An 18,937-nucleotide genomic window follows, 5' to 3' on the forward strand; every position below is an offset into this window, starting at 1 on the left:
ACAACACAACCGATTCGGTTCGGATTTTCTGTTACCGTTCTGCGCGTTTTTGAGGGCGTTGTTTTTGGGAGCGTTGAAGACATAATTTTACTATAGAATAATTAAATTAAATTTTTAAATTCGCTTAAATTTGCGTTTTATTGCTTCGTGAAGTGTTCGTAGCCGTCACCCAGTGAAAGCATTTATTCACCGGCCATTGCCAATGCTACCAAAAAATTTGTTCTCGTCAGCAATAATTTCGTAGTCCTACGTTAATAATAAAATCGTGCCTCGGACAACAAAATTTTTTGTTTCTTTTAGCTTTTGCGACCCGCGACACCATAATTAACGTGTGTTTGTGGCTCCCTATGATAAAAAAGATTAATATAACTGGTCTAGAGGTTGGGTATTCTTCTTATTGAGTTATATAATATCATTTTTATATAACACATAACACAAAAACACATTGTTTAAAAAATGTATATCTTATGTTCACGAAAAAAAAATAGATCTTGTTGATCTTTCGTGATCTTACATGTTATGCATCAATGCTCTTTCAAGGGATTTATTCCAATTAACTCCGAACAGTACGACACTCATACCAAAATTTAATACGATTACATAGGGTTTAATGGACAGCCCTTGGTTTAGTTCTACGTCTCTTCGGTTATGTCCCCGACATTATTCACCCGTCTTTTTTAAATCTAATCCTAAGTGAACAGATGGAAAAGGTTCACCACGTTGCTTTTCATACCATCAGATGAAGCGTTTTATTTATTTTTTATTAAACCACATCACATTGTTCTTTATGCTTTGCCCAAGGTTGATAATAATGACGGTGGAACAAATATGTAATCGCCTGTGGCCAAAGTATGTGGCAGCTGTGAAAAATATTGCTGCTATAGTTCCTAATTTTAATTTCTAGAAGAAGAAGAAGATGCATGCATTGCGCACTGACGGAATGTATCGCGACATATAGCCAGTTTGTGTATCGTTTACGCGACAGCTAGTATGAATTATGAATCGACTATCTTTAAATACTTCTATAAGCCACGTGGCTTTTCATTTGCTAGTTGCTACTAAAAAAATTAGAGGAAAATAAAATCAAATTTAGATGTGTTCTTAAATAACATTCGAAGTGATACACAAGCGATTGGATAAAATAATTCTGTAGTTCTACGGCAACAATGCGGTCGTGTTCTGGATATACTCAAGGACTGTGATATTTCGTACTGTATTTTAAACAACATGTGCTGACATTCTTAGTTTTGTTTTCTTCCTTTGGAATGTTTAACAAATGTTTGGATTCGAATTTACTTCATACGTTAATAACTAAACTCTAAAATTACTCACTCTCAAAATGTAATTGGCGAATAAAAAAAAATCGAACGAAGATTATTTACATCGAGAAATAAGTAAAAAAGTATACAGCTATCGCGCATTGTCTTTAACCGCTCTATCATCTAAATAGCCTAGAATATAGCAGTAGACGAATTCACGTAGAACGTGATTCCCGTGTTGATTCCAGCAGCCTTCTCGACATCAAGAGCACATATCCCACGCACGGAATTGTGTTGATTTATTTGTCACACTAGCACCAACATCAAATCTCATTGATTTGTTATTTATGCACCTCTCTGTCTCTCTCTCTCTCTCTCTCTCTCTCTCTCTCTCTCTCTCTTTCAGCTCTCGAAATCCTCCTCGTTGACTTGTGGTGCGGCTTTCCGACACTGGAGGCATCCACGGACGCATTTCTTTAGTGATCGTATTTTGTAGATTACTTGTTCCTGTGAAAAAGACCATATCATCAGTCAAAAGGACAGGTAATGAAATTCGGCTATATCTGGCGAATGATAACGGAAATATAGTCACGTATACTGATTGAGCTAAGGGAATCAGAAACATGAGGTTGTCTTTTTTGCGATATATCATGGCTTATTGCTATGTTCTCGGGGATGCACATCGTAATTCCAACTATAATAAAGATTTTATGGAGGATTCTTTACCAAATATGTTAGAGCTGCAACCTTACTCTTGTGAATACTACATTTGGTAAATTGACAGGTTGTCTTATTTGACAACATAAATATTACACTAGAGACCAAACCACAGGAGGTAAATTCAATGAGATCATGTAGAATTACTTTTCACCATAGTTTTATCAAATGTGCTGGCCACATAAAAAAGATTTACGTTGCGAAGAAAAGACAAAATCTTGTGAAAACGCGCTTTGATAACAACTTTTACTTTGAAAAATATTACTTTATTCAACCCTCACATGCACCATTTTCAATAGTTTGCACTCTATTTCTCGGGGACACCGTTGCTGTTGACTGGCGAAAATATTTCACTTCCATGGCTGGATGCATTTTCCCCTTCGGTAAAGGGTGGGCGAAAGGAATTGATTTGCATCCATTCTCATCAGCAGGTGAGCTTCGGTTGGAAGTGATATGGCAGCGAGAGAGAACAAAGAAAATAGCGCTTGCATGCACGAATAACTCTTGAAATCCCTACTGTGGAATAAAATAGGAGGGAATGAATCAGGAACTGATGCATTATCGGCTGCATGTGCTCTAAACTTTGTTGGCGAAGTGAACCAAATCAAGGATGTTTGGTATTTTTGTTCAATTCCTCAGAAGGTTCAATCTTTGGTGCGCAGTAATTTCTAAAACTTTGTTTTGAGCCACAAGAATGCAGCGATTTAGGATTTGCAATATAAGTTAAAAAATCAATTCGTTGTTGTTAGAAATTTTTGTTGAGAAACTTTTGAAACAAGAAGATTATGAGCCGGTTTACTGGATCGTTCTAAGATTCAATAGACATGCTGAGAAGCGAGCAATACGGCATATGATAGTATATAAATGATGCCGTGGAAATAACTGCAGCTTCATCATTAACCCATCTAGACATTTTACGGTATCCTTGCCTCAAATGCTTGTTCGAATCAATTTAATTGACCTGCCAAGTTTTGATGCTTCTATAAGAAGTAAATCATTATTCTTAAGATCTGAATGCATCGTCTGTAATGAATGGTGATCTGAAGGAGAACAAAGTGTGTGAGATCGCACTTCTCACTTCTGTGTAATGAAATATGTTTCCACGACATTTTCCGTATGTTGTGATGATTATATGTACACTTAAATATAGAACTAGATTGAAGGGGTTCAAAACCTGGAAAGCAGATGGTGTTGTTAGTTCCAGAGTAGAGACTAAATTAAATTTGTAGAAGTATTGGGAAAGCACGGATCAAAATTTGGCATGAAGTACAGGGTGGGCTATTTAAAGTGGAAGGATTTGTTTTTGCAATAGCAAAGTAAAGAAGTGGAATTTAAAATTTTTTTTTTTTGAAATTCATTTATTTTGGTCCAAAGAGATTTGTTCTAACTACTTTTTGATTATGATATCTCGTAAATGACCGCCTCTGGCCTTGACCGCAAAATGTGCCCTTTTTTCGGCATTTTCCATCACTTTGCCCAATGTTTCGGCCGATATGGCAGCAATTTCTTGTCGGATATTGTCTTTCAGCGCAGCCAGGGTCCTTGGTTTACCAGTGTATACCTATATCCCCATAAAAAAAAAGTCAGGAGGCGTCAAATCAGGTGATCTCGGTGGCCAGTCATAATCGCCGTTTTTCGATATTAATCTTCCGGGGAACATTTCGCGCATTAATTTGGTCGTGGCAGCCGCTGTATGGCATGTAGCGCCGTCCTGTTGGAACCAGTAATTGTCCAATTCATTTTCACGAACAAATGGCAATAAAAAATCGGTTATCATTGTCCGATAACGCTCCCTATTCACGGTTACCGTTACTCCATTTTCGTTTTCAAAGAAGTACGGGCCGATGACTTTATCGGCATAAATGCCACACCACACAGTAACTTTTTGGTCGTAAAGAGGTTGCGTTTCGATGAATTGAGGGTTTTCAGTAGCATAAAACCGACAATTTTGTTTATTCACTCCTCCATTCAAGTTGAAATGCGCCTCATCAGACATTATGATTTTTTGCCAAAAGCCACAATTGAGAAGTTATTTTGAATGTACAGCTGAACAATTTCAGCGCGTTGTTTAGGTGTGTATTGTTCCATGGTTAAAATTGTACTGAAATGACGCTTCCAACGCGGTATGACATTTGTTAATCTGACATCTCTGTCAAAAGTTATGGGGTTGCCAGATGCTTCCACTTTAAATGGCCCACCCTGTACTAGTAAATTGTTTTCTGGTTTTTCAGAAGTTATCCAAGTGATCAAAATATACTCATTTTAACCGCAAGAAAGTGAGCATTGACGATTTTTTTTATATACTATCTGTTTTTGCTGTTCCATAATCTGCGCTTGAATTGTGAGTGCATCACTACAGGTGTACACATTTCAACAAAAGTTTTCACAAAATAGTGTTATTGAATCGTTGCAATGCGTTAATACTTTATGAAGAAAATAAATGCCAATAACCATTAAAGAGATGACAAATAACTGCTGGAGTATCCAGCTACGTAGCTACATGGTACTTTTCGCTGGATCGAGGGGAGAAAAGATAGAACTCACCTGCATCAGATTAAAGCACATGGCTATCAGTGCCATACCAAGCAGTAGATAAATCGCACAGAGTATGAAACTGATTTCCATCTTCGTATCACCTTTCGTTTGCAGCTGTCGGGAAGGGAAGAAAATAAGAAGAAAAAAAAAGGTGAAATGGAGTTCTGTATCTGATAGCATGAGATCTTGTGTAAATGAAGCACTAGAGGAAGCATACGTAAGAAACACGACAGGTGGACCATCTTTGTTTTCACAAACACTGAATAAATATAAAACGAGAATGCTTGATGAATGTATGTGTCTCACTTGCAAGTTTCCAATTAAAATTAATGTGTTGTTTACGATAGCTGATGATGTTGGATTGTTCAGTCAATTTTGTATGTTATTGACATAGTCGGCGATTGTGCGTGAATCTCAGACACTATTTGGCTCAATATCCGCCACATGCGTGGGGGTATCTGATAGAATCGATTGTCATTTGGATACTAACGAATGCGATTTTGAACATGGTCATTTTATGGGTAGTTCTCAACAATGATATGTTTATGCATGCATTCTGTATTCTTTAGAATAACCATCATATTATTCGTTGAAATCTAATAAAATTAGCACGTAGTACTCCGGACAGTGTAATAAGCTTCAATAAATAAAGTGCAGTATCGGACCTTTTTTTTGTAGAGATTCCACGATGTCGGGACCATTTTTATTTTCAATGCCTTTTTATACAGAAACGAACCGTAACCGCAAACCTCACGTTCATACGCTTGGAGCACACGAGGGTTGCGCATCAACGCTCAGATTATGTTTTCCGTACAACAATTGGTAAAAAAATATAAAAAAATATATATAGGCAACCCGATCCGATGAGGATCATTTTTCGCACAAAACCAGATGTGCATAACACATAATTTCTAGGAGAACCTCAACATATTTTTATTCGAAGTAATCGCCGTTTGATTCTACGCAATGAGCTCATATCTCAGGCAAATTTTGGATTCATTTTGAATGTTTGACGTAGAACTACGTCTAACAGGAATATATGGGGGATAACATGAAAATCGTAACACTAAACAAACACAATAATGAATGATTTCGAATGCTTATAACTCGACCTTTTCTTAATACAAAAAGGTATTTCAATCTTCCAGTCACAACCGTTTTGCTCCTGACGCTAAATGTGTTCAAATTCCAAATTCCATCTACTGTCATACCGAAAAAAAATCCTTTGTCAATTTTTTGACAAACATTATATGGGACATTTTTTGAAACGTTGATTTGCATGGGAAAATACCCTATGCAAAATATTAGCTCAATCGGACTTCATATTCTAGTCCAGGGTCGATATCGACCCCCTGTGGTCGATGGTTTTGTTGATGGTTGCTTTGCTTTTCTTAAATTTTCCGTCAATTTCATCTTTGACGCCTCTCCTTGAGCCGATACATAGTTCTTTACTTTCAAAATAGAGTCCATCATTGTGGAAGCCAACCGATTTCAGAACTTGGTTTTGTTGGCATTGTGAAGCGAGAATATTCACTCAACACACGCTGATGAATGTGGAACCAACAAAATGTGGAACTTCAGCAGGAATGGAGAAGTAAGGTGAGCTTTAATATGGTTCAATATTCTTAAATATCAAGCTTCATGACTCAACGATAAAAAAAAAACAAAGTTTATCAGTAAGAAGGTAGACAGGGAAAATGAACTGTAATTAATTTAACATTTAAATTTGAATTTGAAAATATATCTATAAATTCTGTATCTTTGCAGAAAATCTGTAATTCTGTACCTGAAATTTGACGAAAAATGTGTAGAATACAATACATATATTCTGTATATGTGGCAACCCTGAGAATGACTAATATCTTAGTAGAAAATATTATTGCTGTACAGGCTGGAGAGTGATCATTTCAAGTGTTCGGAATATGAGTCTGTTCGGAATATGAGCCAAAACTGTATATGTTTATTTAGTTCTATGATGAAAACTAAACAGTTTTAAAAATCAGGTTAAAAAAACCAGAGGTGCAAGATCGTGTAATCAACAAAAAAAAAATAATAAATAGAAAATGGTGTTCAAGACAAGACCGCATTGGGAATAACTCGATTTTTTTTGCGCAGACAGGTCAAACTGTGCTATTAGAATGGCGGATGAAATTGACGAAGTTCGCTAGTCGGTTCGATTTTGCAGAATGATTCCTCGCCGTTCAAGCCTAGCCAGGTATTATACTTAGCAATTTTTGTAAATGTGCGTGCAGATCTTGCCTTTTTGTTGACATTTCCGCTTGAACCTCCGATTTGCGATGCCATTTCGGAGTAATTTCAGAAATAACTAATTAAGCAAGGCTCTGTACATTTTTATTGGGATACTAGCTGACCCGGCAAACTTCGTCCCGCCCAAAATTTGTGTTTTGTTATCAATACCTTCAAATATCCACGTTTTCTTACTATGAGCAAGTTCATGAATCCAATCGCAGAACTGTTCATTGATTGATCTTTTAATCGATCCCGTTGAATTTACCTTTTACTATAAAATTCCAAGTATTTCTAACAAAACTCATCATTTTAATATCGGCTTATTTTAAGACACAATACTCGTTCAAGATTTTTCAATCACATGTTTCTCCGTTACATGGAATAAATGTTTTATACAGAAAATATGATAGAATAAAGACAACCCTAAATCGTTAAATTCCTTCCTCGAGTTCTGCTCTTATCAACACATCCGGCGGTCCTATTTTTGGTATAGATAGAAGAAGATATAGGAGTGCGTTTCATCAGACTAAAATCCATTTCCAGTTTCGAACAAAGATCAATTTCGCTAGCACAAACATCAAATGGACTAACAGCCCCAGTCACTATGTGATTGTAGAACATATGGTAATACAATTTTCCGAACTTTCCCATTTTCCTTCAGAGTTTTCCGAAAATTTTCAATTGTCATGTTTGGTTGGAATATGCCCTTCCCCCTTAGAGAAGAGGGAGGAGTATCCAACCACTGTAGTAACATTTATTGCACCCTAAAACCGCCACATGCCAAATTTGGTTTCATTTGCTTGAATAAGTCTCGAGTAATGCAGAAATTTGTGTATCATTTGTATGGCAGCCCCTTCTTAGAGAGGGGGGTGGAGAGTCTAACCACTATAGAATCATTTATTGCCCCCTAAAACCTTCTTCTTCTTCTTCAATGGCACTAACGTTCCTAGAGGAACTTCGCCGTCTCAACGTAGTATTACTTGCGTCATTTTTATTAGTACTTAGTTGAGATTTCTATGCCAAGTAACACGCCTTGAATGCATTCTGAGTGGCAAGCTCTAGAATACGCGTGATCACAGTGCAAGTCGGAGGAAATTTCTTTGACGAAAAATTCCCCCGACCAGAACGGGAATCGAACCCGAACACCCGGCATGTTAGTTGTGACGCTAACCACTCGGCCAAGGGAGCACCCCCTAAACCCCCTAAAACCTCCATATGCCAAATTTCGTTTGATTTGCTTGATTAATTCCCGAGTAATGTAGAAATTTGTTTTAATTTGTACGGCAGCCCCCCCTTAGAGAAGCGGGAGGGGTCTCAAACTATCACGAAAACCTTCCTCGGCCCCAAAAACCCCTACATACCAAGACAGACAGACAGACAGACAGAAATCCATTTTTATATTGGGTTGGGGAAAAAGAAATGTCGTATATTGTCAATATATGGCAACACTTGAACATATCTTGTGTTGTACTTATCGCATCGGGTCATACTATACGGCTATTTAAAGACGATAATCTGTGCTACAAGTGTCGTTTTGACAATGTTGTGATTGTCCTTTTCAGTCTCAAGTTATAACGCGTCAAAGATGGAGTCCACCAAGCAAGATATTCGCCATATTTTACGCCATACGACATTTCTTTTTCCCCAACCCAATATATAGATGGAAAATGAACAGCCACAACATTCCTGACAATTCAATGGCAATGAATAAATGTGAATGAAGTCTCATAATTCGAACTTTTAAGAAAGCTCAGATAGAACAGAATGAATATGAATGAACACATATGTAAATTTGTTTGACGTCGAATGAATGACAGCAGTGTCGAAAAACGAAATAAACGCGTTACGCTGATGAAAATATATTTCCAATATTTCTTAACAAGTTCAATATTTCCAAGCCCTGATGAGGACTGATACCAGAGGAGAATCGATCGATGCTCCATCAATGGTTGGTCGTCATCGGGGTTTTACAGCTCACTCAAAGTTACAACTGCGTAAGGTACTGGACATTCACTGCGTGATTCACAGACAGCATTTAGTAGCAAAAAATCTGAGCCCTAGATCGCATCAATCTTTACTATATGTTATGAGTGCTATCAAAAATCTTCGAAGCAATTCTTTGAACACTCGTTTCGCAGACAGGCTCGCTCAGCTACGATGAAATATTTACTCGGTTACTTCTACACGCTGGAGTTTGCTGACTACCAAGAGTCTCTTGCATAGCAAGATCAGCTTTTTTGAATTTGTGTTTCAGCTGAAACAATATCAATAATGTCGGTCTTTCTGACAAAACCTTCAAAACAAAATTTGAGCAGAAGAGAATATTCACAGTTTCCGCATTTGTCAAAATAGGATAGGATTTCAAAGAAATTTGGCTATGGGGGTCTAAGGTATGACTTAATTCTGGAAAAGGGGTCTCTTGCCCAAATGAGTTTGAGAACCCCTGTTCTAGTCGAAGATGTCAAAATTTGAATTCTTTGAAACCCGAAAAATCACTCCAAGAGAGTGGATTTTTGACAAAAACAAATCAAGATGACATTTGCACGTGTAATATTTTTTTTCATAGATGACTGGTTTATTGGTTTTAATTTGATATGTCGATCATAATTTTTTTTAAAAGTCATTTTTGGAAAATTGAAAAATTATAACCACAAAAACGAAAAAGACATCTTGCTGATTTTTGTATATATTATGTAAAAAACCTCAGCTTTCTAGAAAAAATACAGAAAAATATAGCGCCCTTGGTCCCGAGACCATGTAAACTTTAAAAAAGAACAAACACAACCAATAATTGCGAAAACAAGACCCTTTTTTTTCAAGGTTGATTTTTTTTAAAAAAAAGACTAGTTCATTGGTTTTGATTTGATATGTCGATCATCTGAATCGATGCAGTGGTTCTAAAGTTAGGAATGTTATAAAAATATCATTTTCGAAACAAAGGGGAAAAAGTTGATTATTGTAAATGTGCACTCTAATGATTAGCATGGAATGGTTGATTCACCTTTCGATATTTTTGAATATATTATTTTTATTGAAAAACTTTTTCAATTCAACAAATTTTAATATATAGTGGTGCGATGTCGAACTCTCATGAAGATATGCTATTTTAAAAAATTATAAAATTTTTATATTTTGATAAATCGTAACAATTTAAGAAAAGTTATATGAAAATGGAATCCACTTTCGATTCAACATGAAAATTTATATAGAGCAATTACAAATGAAATCGACAAATAACAAAACATGAGTATTTTTGATTCGAATGAAAGCTTGTATTCCGTTTGTGCTGGAGGAAATATGAGTTTTCCACAGCATTTGGAAAATTTTGATTCAAGTGTATTTTTTGTAAAGGGTGTGTCGATTTTAGTAGGACAAATCTAAATGATAATTTATATCTAAAAAACTATGAGTTGTACCGAAACAGTGTCTTAAAAAGAGTTATGGAGTATTGATGTTCAATGGTGAAAAGAATATACACTGAGAAAACAAATAGTATTCTTTTTTTATTAACGAAAAAAGCTTTAATTTGCAATATCTAAAATATGTATTTTTTTTTCATATGAAATAGACGTCATGTAGAAAATTTAAAAAATCAGTCCAAGATAGTAAAACTATGTTCGACAAACTTTGTGGAACATCGATTTTTTATGAATTTTCGAAGCTTCGAATTTTTGTATGTTAACAATAATTTTTTACCTTCGGCTTAAGCTTCGAGTAACCGGTCATGTGCTGTGAGCGTCTCCGTTAAAGCAATGTTTTCGGTTACCGTTGGCTGTTATTTTTTTTATCGCCCGGGTGTGCTTTTTTCGCGCGTTTTCGCACTGTTCGAGTTATCGTAAAACGCAGTGTGAACTCGGAATTAGTGAGAAAAGCAGAATCATCAAAGCCTGCCAAGGCCAGCCGGCTTTCAGTTTTCGCCGATTTGTCGCCATCGCAATCGAAGTCGGACATCGGTGCTCAGTTGCACGCACACAATACCAGCGCGATTCGCTGCTCACTTACAGCAGTGTGAAGGAGAGCATCACTTCTTAGTGGTGTGTGATAGTGCCGAGCGCTCAAGCGCTCCGATTGAGAAGCAAGCAGCGGTTGCCAGTTCATCAGCACTGGGGTGCATTGTGAATGGCAGAAGGAGGGGGAGGATCTCCAGATATGGAGATCTCTGATGATGACTCCCCTCTGGTTGAAAAAACTAATAAAGGAACAACGAAGACACTTAAACGCGTTCCTACATCAGAGGATGTTTCGTCCGGGGACGAGTCTGCTAACTCTAGCAAGCCACCCACCTAAAAAACCTGCAAATATCTCCTCTCCAACCCCCCTCGCTCCTACCCCAGCTCAGATTTCGCCTCCCCATCCTGTTGTCCCCGATCCCCTTCAATCCTCGTCATCTCCTTCTCCTCCTGTTGTCTTCTCTCCACGTGTCAAGGTCTATCCTGAAGATGCACCTGGAACTGGTCCGTGGGTTGTTTTCTTCAGGCCTAAGCCAAACGGAAAAGCACTTAATGTTATTCAGATCATGAAAGATCTGGCAAGATACTCCTCCGTGACAGAAATTTCGAAGGTTAGACCGACCAAACTGCGTGTTGTCGTAGCTGATTGGAAAGACGCAAACGGTATTGTCGTCGACCAGAGGTTTACCCTGGAATATCGTGTCTACGTGCCTTCCCATGACGTAGAAATCTCGGGGGTGATAACCGAAACGGGTCTGACGTGCGAATCAATTATGGAAGGAGATGGCAGATTTAAAAAGCTGCTTTTGATTAGGGTTAAAATCTTAGAATGCCGACAACTCGGCAAAGTCTCCCAGGAAGGGAAAGAATCGAAATTTACGCCGTCCGACTCGTTTAGAGTCACTTTTGCTGGCTCCGCCCTCCCTGACTACGTTATGGTGGACAAATTGAGGCTACCGCTGCGACTCTTCGTGCCAAAGCCCATGACTTGCTTGAAATGCAAATCAGTTGGTCACACAGCAGCTTACTGCGCCAACAAGGAGCGCTGTGCCACTTGCGGAGAGCAACATGTGGACAAATCCTGCAGTGCGATTGAGCAAAAGTGTCCATATTGCGGAGGAACTCCGCACGTGCTCTCGGCTTGTGAAACTTACAAGAGTCGCTGGGAGAAGCAGAAGCGCTCTTTAAAGGAACGCTCGAAGCGCACTTTTGCGGAAATTTTGAAGGGCGCTTCTCCATTGGTCCAACAGCAACAACCTTTAACCGCAAACAATGTCTTCGCTTCGCTGCCAGTTGACGAAATGGAAGCGGATACAGCTAACGAGGGCACACCGTACATCTTCCAAGGGAATCCCCGGCGCAAAAATGTGACCACTCCCAAAGTTCAAGGACAAGCCCCTCCGGTTATACCCTCTGTTAGCATGCCTAAAAAATCGAGTGCAGCGGACAAGCAAAATCAGGTTCCTCCTGGCTTCCGTGGGAATAATTCACCTTCGAACGACCCAGCACTCGAAGGGACATCAAAAACCCCAACTGTCCCTATTTTACCGTCAAGTTCAACTTCCCAATCGGGATTTATAAAGTTGACTGACCTTGTGGCTCAAATCTTCACATGCTTTAATGTTTTTTTTTTTTTTTTTTTTTATAGAGGTGAGGAACGCTCTTCCAGCATTATCTGGGAAGGGATAACCCAGACGTCGAGTGGGGATCGCACCCACAAAAACCAAGCCCTCTACTCGTAGCCTCATTCCCCCCGGGACCACATCTAGGCGACTACTTCAGGGGGCGGCTGTGCTCATGCACTTCACGAGTTTTCAACGCTAACTAGCGTTGATCCTTCCCTTTTTCTCTATACATCTCATTTACTTTTCCGTTGTACTCCGCCACGCACATCCGCAGCACAGGCTTCTTTTACCCGTCGAGACGTGTACCGATTAGGAATTGCCCTCCAACTTGACGCGCAACCCGTCACAGTCACCCTCGCGGGGTTTCTCACCTGTCGAGACGTGAACCGATTAGGAAGCGCCCTCCATCTTGACGCGCGCCCCGTCACAGCCACCCTCGCAGAATTTCTCTTCCCAACGGAGCGCCGATTAGGCAGTGCCCTCCAACATAACGCGCACTCCGTCACAGCAACTCTCGTGGGGGTACCCACCGATTTGATGATGCTCTCCTAGGCTCTCGCTCCGCCGAAACGACCCTCGCAATGTTCCTCTCTCAATCCACCAACAGGCATTGCCAGCATTTTCTTGACCCTGCTCTCCAGATTCCGCTTTCCCGTCGAGACGTGTACCGATTAGGAATTGCCCTCCAGCTTGACGCGCAACCCGTCACAGTCACCCTCGCGGGGTTTCTCACCTGTCGAGACGTGAACCGATTAGGAAGCGCCCTCCAACTTGACGCGCGCCCCGTCACAGCCACCCTCGCAGGATTTCTCTCCCAACGGAGCGCCGATTAGGCAGTGCCCTCCAACATAACGCGCACTCCGTCACAACGACTCTCGTGGGGTACTACACTTTGCAACAGCCCTCGCATTTGTTCCTCTTCTATGGTCAGGGGTTATTACTACGCTGGTCGGCCCTCCACATCCGCTGTAGCTCGGACATGATGTGTATGATTACACTGTTCACAGCGTTCCAGGTGCCCTCGTCGCGACACATTTTCTCTACTATGTTCCCGGCATGAAGGGCAGGCAGCCCCTCGCGTCTTGCGGTGAACCTGGGACACACAAATACCACGTGTTCTGGTGTTTCCTCCACATCTTCACACTCCGGACAGAGTGGCGACGTTGCGTGCCCGAACCGGTGCAAATATTGCCTGAAGCAGCCATGTCCAGACAGGAACTGTGTCAGATGAAAATTCACCTCCCCGTGCTTCCTGTTCAGCCAGGTCGATAGTACCGGTATGAGCCCATACGTCCACCTGCCTTTCTCCGCCGTGTCCCATTCCTGCTGCCACTTCAAGAGTGATTCTACTCTCGCTGTTTTCCGGATACCCCTGATTTCCTTTCGTCTGTAGCACTCTCTGTCTTCCGCCAGAGTGATGCCAATAGGGATCATGCCGGCGATAACGCAGACTGCCTCCAACGAGATCGTCCTATACGCGCTCGCAACTCGCATCGCCATGAGCCGAAACGTACGGTCCAGTTTTCTACGATTCCGGTGGGTTTCGAGAGCCGCCGACCAGGCTGGTGCTCCGTACCGCAGTATGGACGAGGATACAGCAGCCAGGAGACGCCTTTTGCTACTGCAAGGTCCTGCGTTATTCGGCATTATTCTCGCTATCGCGCTAATGGACTTCTCTGCTTTTTCGCAGACTCAGTCGACGTGGTTGTTGAAATTCAGCCGGTCGTCGATCATAACTCCCAAGTATTTCAACCTACACTTAGAAGTTATCACGTGTTCCCCGACTGTGATTTCCGCTCGCTGCACGGCTTTGCAGTTACTCACCAACAATACTTCCGTTTTATTATGAGCAATCTGCAGTTTCGCTGCTTGCATCCAGTTCCCTACTGAGACGATGGACTCGGTTGCAAGCATCTTCACCTCTTCGAGTGTCTCACCTGCCACTGTGAGAGCGATATCATCCGCGAAGCCCACGATCTCCACGCCTTTGGGAAGATTCAGATTCAGTACTCCGTTATATATTACGTTCCAGAGCGTTGGGCCCAGGATAGAGCCTTGTGGTACTCCGGCCGTTATATTCAACGTTGTCTGCCCCGTGCTCGTCTCGTAGACTAGGACGCGGTTCTGGAAGTAGCTTCCTAGAATTCTGCACAGGTACCCAGGAACCTTCATACAGTGTAGGGACTCGGCAATGGCTTCCCAGCTAGCGCTGTTGAAAGCATTCCTCACGTCGATCGTTACTATAGCACAATGTCGGTCGCCCTTCCGCTTTTGCTGTGACGCCTTCTCTGCCTTTTCAACCACTGTCCGGATAGCATCAATGGTGGACCTACCTTTCCGGAATCCAAACTGCATCTTTGACAGACCATGGTCACTCTCCGTACATTTCGTCAGTCTGTTGAGGATAATCCTTTCCAAGAGTTTCCCAAGAGTATCCAGCAGGCATATAGGCCTATAGGATGTTGGTACCCCCGGGGGCTTTCCTGGTTTTGGCAGCAACACTAACTTTTGGATCTTCCATTTCTTAGGAAAGTGACCATCATCCAGGCATTTCTGTAGCACTATCCTGAAAATGTCCGGGAACGCCTGAATCGCCGTTTTCAAGGCCGCGTTGGGGATTCCGTCGGGGCCGGGCGCTTTGTTTACCTGCAGTCTCTTCGCCACTGCTACCAGTTCTTCACTGGAAACTTGAGAACGTTCGGTAGCTATTTCGGCGTACGGTGTCGGTGGCCATATCGTAGGATCATGCATCGGAAATAAACCCTCCACAATGACCTTCAGCTTCTCGGGACACGATTCGACGGGCGTCACAGGTCCTCTGATCTTCGCCATCACGACTCGATACGCGTTGCCCCATGGGTTGGCATCTGCATCTCGGCACAGCTCCTTGAAACAGTTCGCTTTGCTCAGTGTAATTCCCCGTTTCAAGGCGGCTCTAGCTGCTCGGTACACCGTATTTCGTTCCTCTCTATCAGCGCTATTTCGTGCTCTCTGAACGCGTCTTCTGGCTTGAAGACAGCTAGCGCGAAGGTTGCGAAGAGAGTCGTTCCACCAGTAAGCTGGGAGTCTTCCATTTTTTGGTACAACTTTCCTCGGCATGGTAGTGTCGCATGCTCTCACCAGTAGATCTGTCAACTTTTCTGCGTTCCAATCTGAAGCTCCGCTAGCTAGACGAAGTGCTTCGACGAAAAGGTCATTGTCGAAAGCATTCGTCTTCCACTTCCGCTCACCGCTTGTTGTCCTCCGAACTAGCACGTGGTTTCGTTGACCGATTCTGTACCGGATCGCCTGGTGATCACTGTGCGTATACGACTCGCACACTTTCCACTCCGTACTCGCCAACAGCGACGGACTGCAAAAAGTAACGTCGATGATGGATTCGCGCCCATCTTTCCGGAAAGTGCTAGTGGTACCTTCGTTCAGTAACGTTACTTCCAGTTTTGCTAGAGCTTCCAGTAGACTGTACCCTCTGATGTTGGTGCATCTACTTCCCCACTCCACCGCCCACGCGTTGAAGTCGCCTCCAATGACGATCGGTGTTCTACCGATTAGTTCCTCGGTCATTGCGTCTAGCATCTGGTGGAATTGCTCAGTTGTCCATCTCGGGGGTGCGTAGCAACTACACATGAAGATTCCATTAATTTTGGCGATTACGAAACCTTCATGTGAACCTCCAACCACTTCCTGGATAGGATATCTGCCCATCACCTGTATTGCAGCAATCCCTAAGCTATCCGTCGCCCAGCTGCCATTATCACGGGGTACTCGGTACGGCTCCGCTATGATTGCAACGTCGTATTTTGTCTCTGTTGTCGACTGCCACAACAGTTGCTGAGCTGTGTTGCAATGGTTCAGATTGATCTGAATTATCTCCGTTACTGCGATTCTGCTAACGCCTTCTTATACGAGGGACACTTGAAGCTTCCTGTCGCATGGTCGCTGCCGTTCTCTGGTTTGCAGAGCAGGCATTTCGGTTGCTTCGTGCAGTCTCTCGCAACATGCCCTTTCTCACCGCATCTCCTGCACAGTTCAGACCTGTCGGGGCCTGTGCAGCTTCTTGCCTGATGTCCAAAGCCCATGCACTGGAAGCATCTCTCCATCCGCTTGGCCACCCGGGGCACCATCTTCAGCGAGCAAACCGACCAGCCAACTTTTATTTTGGTCGTTTCTACCATCTTATTGGCTGCGACTGTTGAGAGCCGTATCGACGCCGTCTGCGTGCCACCATACGCCTTCCTTCCTGGTGTATTGTCCAGCTTACACTGTTCTATTAACTCGCGCCTTAACTCCTCGTCTGTCGTGATTTCGTCGAGATTTCTGCATTCGACCACTGGGATTCCTGGGATAGAGCCCTCACCTTCGCCTCCTCACCGAGCGACTTCGCAACCAGTTCCTTGAAGGCTGAACTTTTGACCGCCGGATCCCTCTTGAGCTCGAAGAGCATCTCTCCTTTCTGGGTGCGCCTGGTTTTCACCACATTCTCTCCCAGTTCTTTCAACTCCGGATCGTCTCTCACTTTCCGCAGGAGTGATGCGTAAGTCACTCCTTCCTTCACCTCGACGATCAGAGCATCTCCCTTACTTCGCTCGCGTCTGGGCTTGGTTTTTTTTGTCTCCTGCACACCTTTCTTCTTTTCTTTTTTCTTCTTCCGTTTCTCCGTCTGTTTTTCGACAGTTCGCCATCCACTGCCTTCACCTTCCTTTTTGTTTTCCAGGTTGTCATTTTTAACCTTCTTCAGGTCTTCTTCATCCCTTGGGGTATCCCTCTTCCTTTTGTCCGATCGTGGGTTTCGTGGCGTCTTAGGCGTCTCCTGTATCTCGACGGACATCTTCTCCCTTGCTTCAGCGAGTGCTTTTTCAACAACCTCTGCTCGCGTGATCATCTCCTTCTGTTCGCGGTCAGCAGCCGTAACGGCGGATTTGATGCTTGTGACTAAATGTTTGATCTTAGTATGGACATTGTTTTTGTCCTTAATGAACTCGTAGAGCTCGTTCACTTTTTTCTTGACCTCCATCAAGCTTGACCTCCCGACCTGCAGCTCTTCTAAAGAAGTGGTGGTGTTGGCTTTATGCGTTAGCACTTGAATCAGGCTAGTCTCTCCTTGTTGTGGATGCTGTTGGTGTCCTATAGGATTCGCTATGGCTGCCTGGTTGCGAATTGGTGATCTTTGGAGCTTACCGCTCCTTGCGAACACGCTCGCCTCTCCCGTTGGTGTGTCTTCATTACCGTCGTTTCGTCTGTTAAATTGTTCGATGGTATTCATGTCTGTTGGGTCCCAACTTCGGGCCGCTATCTCCGCTCGTTGTACATAGTCGCTATCAGTGATCCCATGGTTGTCTATGCAAGCAGTGAGGCCATGCAGGGGTTGACACGGTCCTTCATAGGGACCGTGTTCAGAGCCAGATCAGCGCAAGTCAGGAATGTGACATCTGACGCCTAGTACCTAGTGCCTGAGCCTAGACGAGCATCGAACGTACCCGAAGACTTGCCAAGTTGTTACCGGGACGGGGGCAATCGCACTATTAGCCTACACGCCGTTTCAGGAAGGTGTCACCCTTCCTTACTCAGGGAACAGGATAGCACGACTGTCAGCCTTTTGCGTCGTGTTGAAATCGTTTCCGTATCGTGTCCGTTTTCTATGTCGTAACCAGTATGTCGTAATCAGGATCTTACTGGCGTCAATCCTGATGTGCTTGGCACTCCTTTCGTGGCTCCTGTACACGGTATTTCCCCCGTGCAATCTCCAATAGGCTTTACCGCGCCCTTACTCGCGTTGTCACCCGATTAGTCGCCTCATACGACAGGGACAGGGACCAAGACCCGAAGTGCTATTCTAGGCCGGCAACTCCACGGCTTTAATGTTCCCGACTCCATCAGAACCATTGTCATATCAATGCTTCCAGTATTAAAGACAATTTTGCAACAATTGATGCAAACATGGTCCCTCCTTGCAATGATTATCTCTCTTGATGTCTAATTCAAATAGAGAGGTCGGAGATATCACTGTTTTACAGTGGAATTGTCGTAGTCTTATCCCTAAATTGGATACATTCAAATTTTTAATTCATAAGTTCAATTGTGATGTTTTTGCTCTGTCCGAAACTTGGCTTTCTTCGCGAGATGATCTCTCTTTCCACGATTTTAATATTATACGTTTGGACCGTGATGACAGATACGGAGGGGTGCTATTGGGGATCAATAAGTGCCACTCATTTTTTCGAATTGACCTTCCACCTATTGGAGGGATTGAAGCTGTTACTTGTCATGCAAACATCAGAGGAAAAGACCTCTGTATTGTCAGCTTGTATTGGCCTCCGAGAGCTGCGGTTAGCCGCAAGCAACTTGTTGACATGTGCTCACTCCTTCCTGAGCCACGATTGATCTTGGGAGACTTCAACTCTCACGGAACTGCCTGGGGGGAACAGTACGACGACAATCGTTCACTGTTGATATATGATCTTTGTAACAGCTTCAATATGACACTTTTGAACACTGGGGAAACAACACGTGTACCTAAACCTCCTGCTAACCCAAGTGCTCTTGACCTCTCGCTCTGCTCGAATTCACTATCGTTAGATTGCAAGTGGAAGGTATTCCAGGA

General features: G+C 42.6%; 1 protein-coding gene across 12 annotated transcripts in view; it reads right to left on the reverse strand.

The window, feature by feature from the left end:
- Positions 1-1,233: 1,233 nt before the first annotated feature.
- The window catches only part of LOC129769663 (potassium channel subfamily K member 18), a 95,101-nt gene continuing 77,397 nt past the window's right edge, over positions 1,234-18,937 (reverse strand). For all 12 annotated transcript variants that reach the window (XM_055772057.1, XM_055772064.1, XM_055772067.1 and 9 more), the window contains 2 exons: positions 4,521-4,625; positions 1,234-1,766 (listed from right to left, as the gene is read on the reverse strand). In XM_055772057.1, coding sequence (XP_055628032.1) covers positions 1,662-1,766; positions 4,521-4,625 — 210 coding nt within the window. In that variant the 3' untranslated portion in view covers positions 1,234-1,661. The remainder of the gene's footprint in view (positions 1,767-4,520; positions 4,626-18,937) is intronic.

The sequence above is a fragment of the Toxorhynchites rutilus genome, chromosome 2 (genome assembly GCF_029784135.1).
Source record: "Toxorhynchites rutilus septentrionalis strain SRP chromosome 2, ASM2978413v1, whole genome shotgun sequence".
Classification (NCBI taxonomy): domain Eukaryota; kingdom Metazoa; phylum Arthropoda; class Insecta; order Diptera; family Culicidae; genus Toxorhynchites; species Toxorhynchites rutilus.